At 44.4% G+C, this 10212-nt stretch overlaps 1 protein-coding gene across 1 annotated transcript in view; it reads right to left on the bottom strand.

Moving 5' to 3' along the window:
* Myo1d (myosin ID) overlaps positions 1 to 2414 on the bottom strand; it is a 289429-nt gene extending 287015 nt beyond the window's left edge. Inside the window, exon 1 of the mRNA XM_028759311.1 lies at positions 2236 to 2414. Coding sequence (XP_028615144.1) covers positions 2236 to 2330 — 95 coding nt within the window. The 5' untranslated portion in view covers positions 2331 to 2414. The remainder of the gene's footprint in view (positions 1 to 2235) is intronic.
* Positions 2415 to 10212: the final 7798 nt, after the last annotated feature.

The raw sequence follows: 10212 nt of genomic DNA, 5'->3' as shown, positions 1-10212 counted from the left end.
TATATGTATATGTATATGTATATGTATATGTATATGTATATGTATATATGTATATGTGTGTATGACACATATATATTCATATATGACACACATATATATTCATATATATGACAGTATGTGTATACAGGCTATATGCAAATAAAACTCCCTTATTCAAAACTTCATTCTCTGCAATTTTAGGTATATAATATCAATGAAGGTGAATATGGTACAAACCATCTTTTGAAAGAGAAACTGCAAGAAGTTCCATCTAACTTTTCTTACTGTTATAATAGTTCTATTTTATACCAGTCATTTTTCATCTCTTACTGTGTTGAATTTATTAAGTTTATCACAGGTATGTAGTTATAGGGAAAACCATAGCATCTACAGTTTATCCACTAGGGGGTTTCTTGGAATCTATGCCCCACATATATGAAGGGGCTATTACTCTGCTATGTCAATTTATACAACTCAGGAATCCTCTGATTGTAATTTTTAAAAGAGAGTCTTGAAAAACTGTCCAGACTGGCCTCAATCTCATTTCCCGGCATCACTCCCTGAAGCTGGTGGGATTATAGGTGAGCACCCTCTGATTCTAGAATCCACAGGGACTCTTGGAATGGACTGGGAACACTGGGAATGTTGGGAACGCTGACGGACTACATAGTACTCTTCAACACTCTATTTAGGAATATGCTGTGTATCTTTGAGACTACTACCTTAGGAAACCCAGGGAGTTTAGTCAGTGGTAGAGCACTTGCCTAGAGCACACAAGGAGACTGAAGAAGAGTTCAGTCTCCAAGACTATAGAATATAAGCACTAGAATATAAGCACTGAAAACTCCTGGAAATGGAAGCCCACAGACAAGGCCAGTTTATGGCAGGCATGTGTAGCATGCAGGCCAGTGCTCCTTCCTCTCCAACGCTCTTGCTCCAGACATAAGGAAGCCTGATGCAGAACAGATGGGGGCTGATGATGCAGCCCTGTTTGTTAGTTGATAGTGTGGTTGCCATCAAGTGTGGCAGTGTGTACCTGCACTCCCAGCATACAGAAAGTTGAGGTAGTCAAAAAGTTCAAGGTCACCCGAGCCAAATAGCAGAACAGAACATATGAAACTATTTGTTGTTGTTAATTTAAAAATTAAACCAGGTTTTTTTTAAATTATGGAATTATCGTTGACAGTAAAATTGAGGTAAGTATCCAAACCTAATTATGAGTTTCAGGTTTAAGTTCAAAAAGTGATAGTTGGCTATAAGGTTTACAAGTAACAAACAGAGCCAAGCTTCTGGGAAAACACACACACACTTACTTCAAGCTGAAACTCGGTTTCAGTTTGTTTAAAAAAAAAAGTCAAACCACTTTAATACACGGATTATATATATTACTGTTTGAAAACGAAATAATCACGTATAGAAGACTTTCTAAAGTAAGTTTCCTCTTGGGAGCCCATTTTGGGGCATTGAGTTGTAACTAACTCTAGGATGTCAGTAACACAAGGGCTCCATCCATAACTCCTTGAAAAAACTGAAACCATGGACGCCTTGTCAAATTCAGACAGTTTATCTTGGCACTGGCAAGTACAGCAGTCTCTTCGATGTCTGGAAACGTGTCTAATTACGTCGAATGAGTAACTAAAAATTAGCCCGTGTCCCGGAACAGACAGCTTAGGGTTCACTCCATAGCATCTTGAATGGTAGGATGGAACTACGCCAGAAAGAGAAAAAAAAAAACGAAGAAGAAGAAAGAAGAAGAAAAGAAAACAGAAAAGGAAATCAAGCGTGAAAGCAGGAGGAGATGTCAGCCTCTTTTAAAACAACCTTCCAGTTTTCCTGGGGCTGCCAAGGCCATCATGCCGCTCCTAAGTTTTTCTTTACCCTTACTTTTGTTCCATTAAGTCACCCAGTCCCGCCCACATCACTTACCTGGCGCAGGGCGGTTTGGTACACCCCTAAGCGACCTCAAGCTCAGCATGCCCCTAATGCCCCTAATGCCCCTAATGCCCCTAATCCGGACGCCGCACAGGGGCGACCCCAGCCCCCTAAAAGTGCAGTCCTAGACCTCACCACACACCCTGGAGTCCCAAGGCCGCACCAAGGAAGAGTCTTCTCTCTGAGAGGCGTGACCACCCAGCGCCGCGGACCCCCTGTCACCCCGCCGCACTCATTCACGGGAGCTGCTCGCCCCTGTCACCCCGAATCCTCAGCAGCGCCCCCTCTCGGGAAACCTCAGCATGGCTATCGAAACGCGCTCACCTGAGCCTAAGGTTGGCCATGAACTCGGGCATGGAGACAGTGTCCATCAGCACGAAGTCCGCCTTGCCGAACTCAAGGCTCTCCTGCTCCGCCATGGCGCCGGCTCAGGTGGGAGCGCAAGGGCTGGAGCGGGGGTGCTCGGCACCTTCGGGCGGGGTCTGGCTGGAGAGAGACAGCCGCCACTCCTCAGAGCTCCGGCCGGCGCGGCTCTGAACGGGCGAGGCCGTCGGCTTCCGCTCCTCCCGCGGTGGCTGCGGGGTGTGTGGGGGCCGTGGTGGCGAGACGGAGACGGCGGCGGCTGGTCCCGCCTCTAGCCTGGGTCCCGCTGAGCCCCGCCCCGCCAGGGCCACTCGGGCCCCGCCCCTCCGATGAGCCCGCCCAGCCGCGGCCCAGCCGCCTCCTCACCTGGGCGGCGCGCACGCGCGGGGCGGGGACGCGCTCCGGGCCAGCCGCGGCGGCTGAGCGGCAGCGCCCCCTAGAGACAGGAACGGGCATCTAGCGTGGCGGGGTGCTGTGTGGTCCTGTCTCCGAGTGGAATAGGCCTTGTTGCCTAGTGGATGCCAACAGACTTACAAACATAACTTGAGCGGCCTTGGCGCGAATTATCCATTATGATTCCGTTACATTCTCCTGTGCTCACGCGCTATCCACCTTGAAGTGGTGGCTGAATAGAGATGTCAATGGTAGCAGACACTTCCAGGTCACCGAAATGTTCAGAGCTGGTCTAAGTGCTTTCGCAAACTTAAGTAACATGTCACACTGCTAGGAAGTAGAGCAGCTGCGACTTCGTGGAGGTCATTTGATTTATGAACTCCAGCATTCAGCTACATGGCTTACTCTTCATTTCCAGTGGTTCATTTTTTTCCTCTCATGTGAGCATGCCATCAGACATTATCTTGTACGAGTCATTCTTAAAAATATGTATGAATCATCTCCTCAGGATGCTTGCAGGCTTCTAGCATAGAGAACCTTGTCCTAAACTTTTTTTTATATCCCACACCTCCACTCTCCACACATTCCAAGAAGCTATTGTAGTGGGTTGTATTGCAAATAAGAAATCCATGAAATTAGTTCCATAGATTGTAATGAGTTGTGATTTCCAACTTAAAAACACACTGGATGCTCTTAAAATGGTTTTTTGTTGGGGGAGAGGTGTTGCTGGAGAGATGGCTCAGTGGCTAAGAGAATTCACTTCCTAGCACCCACAATGATAACTTTGCCTGAACTCCAGTTCAAGAAGATGAGACACCCTTTTCATACCTCTGAGGGCATCAGGCAAGAATATGGTGAACATACATACATGCAGGCACTCACACATTCACATAATATGCAAGTAAATAAATATTTCTTTTTTAAAAACATTTTTTTCCAAACATAGACTATGTTTTCTTGATGGCTATACATTGTAAGGGACATTGTCTAGTACCTGCCTCTCTTCGGGCCTGTGTCTCTGTTAGGACCATGTTTTGTGCAGAAACTATTAAGAAATCTAGAGGCATCCAAGCCCTGGCTGGGCTTCAGCTCTGTGGCTGAACTTGAGATGAGTAAACTAAGCTGAAGGACCTTGGCATGTTTTGGCTGCCAACAACCCACACTTGCCAAGAGAGGGGACGGTGCCTTGATCATTTTCATGGAGCACCTCTGCCGTCAGAAAGCCACTGATCCCTGGCACAGCACAGCTAGCTGGGCTGCAGTTTGGCTCCCATGTGTAGCTTTCTTTCTGCGGAGGATTCTTGGATTTCATCGTGCTTGTTTGTAGAAGAACAACTCTGGGATAGATACTTCCAAGGTAGGACTGTCCTATGCTTGTGTCATTTGTGAGAGTGGACCGGTGGCCATGAAGATGCTTATATAGAGTGATTCTGCATTCCTACACTGTTCAGATCAGTGTACTTCTATGTAGGCAGAACTGAATTTGTAAAGGGAAAGCAGTAGGCCTCAAAGTCTGTGCCCTAAGAAGTAGACCCCAAGTCCTATCGGTAAGTGGATATGTAATATAGGTATGCCCAGTACCAGCACATGTGTGTGGTGTGTGTGTGTGTGTTTCCTGAATCCTGGGGTTATTGAAGATCAGAGCAGAATTCTAGGCACTAGGAAAAGAGACAAGAAAACCTACAGAGCACAAGCTCGTCAGGGAATGGGAGGCACAGCAGGGTGACATGTGGTTTCCAAATGGCTAAATTTGGAGAACTTTATTGTAGTCATTGTCATGTATAGGAGCCTCAAGTCTGGAATGTATGTACAATCTGTGCAAAGATATTCTGTAAATTCTTGTATACATTCAGATTAGAATAAAGTCAGGCAATTGAGACCAATGAGTTTCTTCTGATGAACTCTGATGAACTCTGGGAGCTACCCAGCAATGTCCACTGTTAACTTAAGTCAGCCTCTAGATTCCGATGTAATTTTTTTATGTCATTGGGTTGTACAGTAAAAAGAGAATTCTGATTCATCTGTTCCAGAGGTAATCTATTACTTGTATAGTTTTATATCCAGTCATGTAGTGCCAAGCTGAAATCTTATAAATCAATGATCACACAAAGCCCAGATATTTGCAGAGATGGCATGGGCAACTCACTGTTAAGAACTATACTCGTGCAGGCTAAACTACAGCAGTCTAGCTGTTTCATTATGGCTTGAGTGTATTAACAAATAAAACAAGAGTTTGCATCACCAACAGTGAGATGTGCTGACATTATGAACTTTCTGATTTGATTTGATAAATACCACTTACCTGCTAAGAAATAAGCTGCATGTGTTTGTGAAGAAACATAGAGCAAACCCAGAACAAGGAGTAGCCTGCAAAAGAGTTGATCAGTACCCATCAAAAACACCAATGGTAGGAAACACAAAGATGCCAAGACACCGGTCCAGATTACAGGTGACCAAAGAGAGATAACAGCTGAAGGCAATGTGTGATCATCAAACCAGGCAAAGGTAAGGAATGCTGTTGGGAGAAGGATGGAAAGGACCACATATTAGACAGTAGTATATAGTGTCAATGTTAGTATTCCTAAATTCAGCTATTGTGCTGAGGCTTCCTAAAAGAGTATCATGAGCAGACATATATTAAAGTCTTTAGTAATAAAAGACATAGTATTTCAAACTGTTTGATAAAAAGAGTTTGATAACATCAGCATTTGGTCCGTGTGAACACACAGTGTGCAGTCCTGGTCGGACTTTCTGTAATGACTAGCCACAACACAGGGACTGCTGGGGTTATCAGTGAAAATCAACTCTGGGTGATCTGCTTAGAATGTTTGCTCGATTTCAGTTCCTCTAGCATGTTTCTAGTTTGTCCCGCCCTCCTTTTATCTCCCTTTGCCAGGGGTTCTGCATCCCAGAAAAACAGTTTGTTTGTTTGTTTGTTTGCTTGCTTTTCCCGAGCATGAATCTAACAAGACAGAAACAGAGAAGGGGAGAAAAAAAAAAGACAGCTGTGAAGAATATTTAAAGGACATTTTATAGTTATTTTATGAGCTTGAGTTGTTATAGAGCCGAAACAGTAAGGAACAGCAAGGCAAATTTACACTGCAAAATAATTTCATGATATATTTGTCGACATGCAGAAATCATTTGGGTTCTGTCAAAGAAAGTATTTCAAACATACTGCCTGCCTTTTAATGGATAAGCCTCAATTTGATCTAAAAATGATTCATCAAAAGTAGCATGTATATTCTAGGTAGTTTTGCTTGTTTTTTTGTTTTGTTTTGAAACAGAGTCTCACTATGTAGCTTAGGCTAACCCTGTACTAAAGCTTGTGGCAATTCTCCCAAGTGCCTCTGCTATTGTGCTGGTTACGTTTTTGCCAACCTGACACAAAGTGTGGTCATCTGGGAAAAGAAACCTCAGTTGAGAAAAATGTCTCATCAGACTGGTCTGTTGGCAAGCCTGTGAGCATTTTCTTGACTAATGATTACCATGGGAGGGCCCAGCCCACTGTGGGCGGTGCCACTCCTGGGCAGGTAGTCCTGGGTTGTATAAGAAAGCAAGCTGAACAGGCCACCAGGAACAAGCCATAAATGGCACTCCTCCACGTTCTCTGTGTAAGTTCCTGCTTCTACATTTCTTCCTTGAATTCCTGTCCTGCCTTATCTTTAGGGTGAATTGTAAATTGTTGTAAGGTGAAATAAACCCTTTTCTCTCCCTTTCCCCCAACCCCATTGCTTTATGACCATGGCGTTTTATCACAGCAATAGAAAGCAAACTAAGACAGCTATCACACCCAGATTTATCTCTGGTTTCTGAAGCCTAAATTTTTAAAGTAAAACACACCCTGTACTGGCTAGCTTTATGTCAACTCAACACAAGCGAGAGTTAACGGAAAGGAGGGACCCTCAATTGAGAAAAAACAAATGCCTCTATAAGATCTAGCTGTAGGGCATTTTCTTAATTAGTGATCGATTTGGGGGGTGGGGGCAGCCCATTGTGGGCAGTGCCATTCCTGGGCTGGTGGGCCTGGGTTCTATAAGAAAGCAGGTTGAATAAGCCCTAATGAGCAAGTCAGTAAGCAGCGCCCCTCCATGGCCTCTGCATCAGCTCCTGCCTCCAGGTTCCTGCCCTGCTTGAGTTCCTGCCCTCACTACTTTTGATGATGAACTGTCATATGGAACTGTGAGTGAATTAAAACCTTTCCTCCCAAGATGCTTTTGGTTATGGTGTTTCATCACGGCAATAGTAAACCTAATTAGGATACACCCTCTCTGATGCCATTGATGACTTTTGTGTATCCTTAGACTCTTTCTCCCCCTGCAATCCCACATCCTGATTCTCTCTATGGGATCAAAGAAAAATGAACAGTGTGTGTGTAGGGAGTCACTGCTGTAAGCCCCTCCCCCTGAAAGTAATAACAGGACTTTAAAAAGAAGCTGGGCATAGTGGTGCTTACCTTTACGTGTGGTGGTTTGAATGAAAATTGCTTCCATAGGCCCACGGGGAGTGGCGCTATTAAGAGGTGTGGCCTTTTGGAGTAGGTGTGGCCTTGTTGAAGAACGTGTGTTCCTAGGGGAGGACTTTGAGGTTTCAGAAGCTCAAGCCAGGCCCAGTATTGCTCTCTCTTCTTGCTGTCTGTTGATCCTGATGTAGAACTCCTGGCTACCTCTTCAGCACCATGTCTCTGCCTGCTTGCCTCCATGATTCCTATGATGATAATGGCCTACACCTCTAAACTGTAAGCCAGCCCCAATGAAATGTTTTCCTCTATAGGAGTTGGTGTGGTCATGATGTCTCTTCACAGCACTAGAGACTCTAAGATGTCACACTTTACTAAAAACGTGGGAACTTTGTCTCTTGAGATGTATTAAACTCATGCACAGAGGTTTTTGCATAGACTGCCTCCTCTCTTCCACCCCTAGAGGCGATCTCTTTGTGGACTCCAAATTAGGAAGCCGAGAGCTAAAGGGAAGCTCACTCAACAAGTCTTTATCACTGGAGAAGGAAGAAGAATGTAGCAAAATTATCTTCAGGATCTTGTGAGTCACCAAACAGGGACTGTCCCAACAACTTACCACAGAGGAACCACAGATATCAGGCCCCAGGCAAGACAGAATCACATAGAGGATGTGGACATAACCTAGAATTGCCTCTAGAGTTGTTTCTGCTTGTGATGCTTCTGAAGACAAACATCTCAATTCCAGAGGAACATACCCTCCCCAACCCTGACCTGTACCCCACAATGGCAGGGACCAGATCTCTGGCCTTGCATATGCTGGGAGAGTACTGTACCACTGAGACACATTTCTTAGCTCCACACTCTCTCCAGCCCACACCTTTCTTAACTGCCAAGGTCTTGATCACACAGAGTTGGAATAGACTATCTAAATATGTCCCCTAAGCTCCCTGGGAGGGGGACATGCTCCTCAAACCTTCTCTGGTGCTCAGTAGGTACATTAATTATCAAGTTACTTAATTAGCAAATAGATTTGTGTGCATGGATTCTATCATCATGGCTTTTCTCTAAGCCTCCAGCCAGGTAATCACTAAGCTCTTCTGGCCTTTGGAACTATTCCTAGATCCCAGAAGATTGACAGTATGGGAGGAAAAAGAATTTTACAATCCATTCAAGAGTTGACAATGTCTTCTGGTAAGATGTCTCCAGCTTTAAAGCATGCAAGAGCTGTCTTGGGACCTGGCCAAAATGCACATTGTGATTGGGCAATCTAGAACCAATGGCTTTCTTTCTTATTTTCTTTCTTGGTTTCAATCATGCTGTCACTTTCCTACCCTGGTTGGCCTGGGACACATGGTAATCATTTGGCCTCCGCCTCCTGAGCACTGGGATTCCATGTATGAGCTACATGGGTAATTTCTTCTACAGACCCTACATAAACATCCCATTAAGAGGCTATTGTTGATGAGAAAAAAAAATGGGAGAGGAGAGGTAAAAGCCTTCAAGGACAAGCACCATGTTAGGGCTTCTTTCTGTTTCTGCCCCACTCTGAAACTGTTGCCTTCCTTTTCTCCCTTCTTCAGAGTGTAGGTTAGAGGGGAGGGATTTGCTGTGGTTGTTGTTGTTGTTTGGTTTGTTTGTTTGCTTGCTTTTTTTTCTTTTTGGAAGGAAGAAAATCATTCCAATTCCTTTCTTCCTTTCTGACAAAATGCAAGTGGCTATTATCTGGTCACATGTATATTTTGTGATGTCCATGTCTCCTGATTCCTAACTCCCTTTCTGAGGCATAGAAAATAGGATTCCTTTGCCCCAAGGTGAATCAGAGAACCTCTTATCTTCCACTTGTCTGTCTTGGAGCAAAGAATATTTCTTCCAATTTGCTACCTGATAGTCTAAGCTAAGACATATACCCCCTTAGAAGGGTCCTATCCTGAAGGGTGGTGCATGGAAAAGCCAAAAGAATTTTTTTGGAAAAGCCAAAAAGAATGTGGACACTCAGATCCTGCTGGGTTTCTCTATCATTCTCTTAGCAATAGGCCGTGTTTCTTCTGTCAGTTCATATTTCTAGAAGATTGTCCATGCTCCAATTGTTTCTGTGCAACAAACTCTCTATGAAAACCCAGGGACCACATGGTAGGTACTAGAGGGTGGTACACAAAGGGTTCTCTGTTCTTCCATATGCTTAGCCCTTTGGTCTCTGCATCTGTACACTTTTAAAGTCCCCTCCCTCTGTTATGTATATATCTAGCAAGTGTGTTTTCATGAGTTCTGGAAGATAATCTAGCAAATTAAACCCAAGAAGGGCATTGAGATGACCCTGGTTGATAGCACTCATTTGGAAACTTGGGCTTTCTGATTGGCATCTCAGTGGAGACAATCTTGTGAGTAAGTCTATCTTATTTACTGACAAGTAGGTAAATGTTAGAACTGGACTAGGGAAACACCCAGTTAGTGCCCATTTGCTGCAGAATTGCCTGTGGTAGTGGAGAGGCACCATCTATCATCAGAAGTAGTCTGTGGTGTGAATGTTTAGAAAAACTGAACCTGGATTCTTTTATCGTCATCAGAAGAGCTTCAGAATTGATGTTTCAGGACGACTGTGACATGTAGTCTCCCCTAAATCCCTTTCTTGCTGATTTTCATCTAGAATCCCTGTTTTTTCAACTAGGAAGCTGAAGTAGTGGAACCTAGAATTAAGATCATGAAATGAGGCTGGGGAAATGGTTAACGTGGTAAAGTGCTCCAATGTAAGCAAGAAGATCTGAGTTCAATCCCCTCCATCCATGTAAGTCAGTGGAGTAGCACACACCTGCAATCCCTGCTCAGGGGAGATATAGACAGGAAGATTTCTAGGCTTGTTGGCCAGTTATTCTAGCTGAACCTTAGATTCAGTGAGATATTCTTCCTCAAAAAAAAAAAAAAAAAAAAAAAAAAAAGGAGCCGGGCGGTGGTGGCGCTCGCCTTTACTCCCAGCACTTGGGAGGCAGAGGCAGGCGGATTTCTGAGTTCGAGAGTTCGAGGCTAGCCTGGTCTACAGAGTTCGTTCCAGGACAGCCAGGGCTACACAGAGAAACCCTGTCTCAAAAAAC

The sequence above is a fragment of the Grammomys surdaster genome, unplaced genomic scaffold (assembly GCF_004785775.1).
Source record: "Grammomys surdaster isolate TR1022 unplaced genomic scaffold, NIH_TR_1.0 126278, whole genome shotgun sequence".
Lineage (NCBI taxonomy): Eukaryota > Metazoa > Chordata > Mammalia > Rodentia > Muridae > Grammomys > Grammomys surdaster.
The sequence above is the reverse complement of the archived record's forward strand: the minus strand, read 5'-3'. Positions and strand labels throughout refer to the sequence as shown.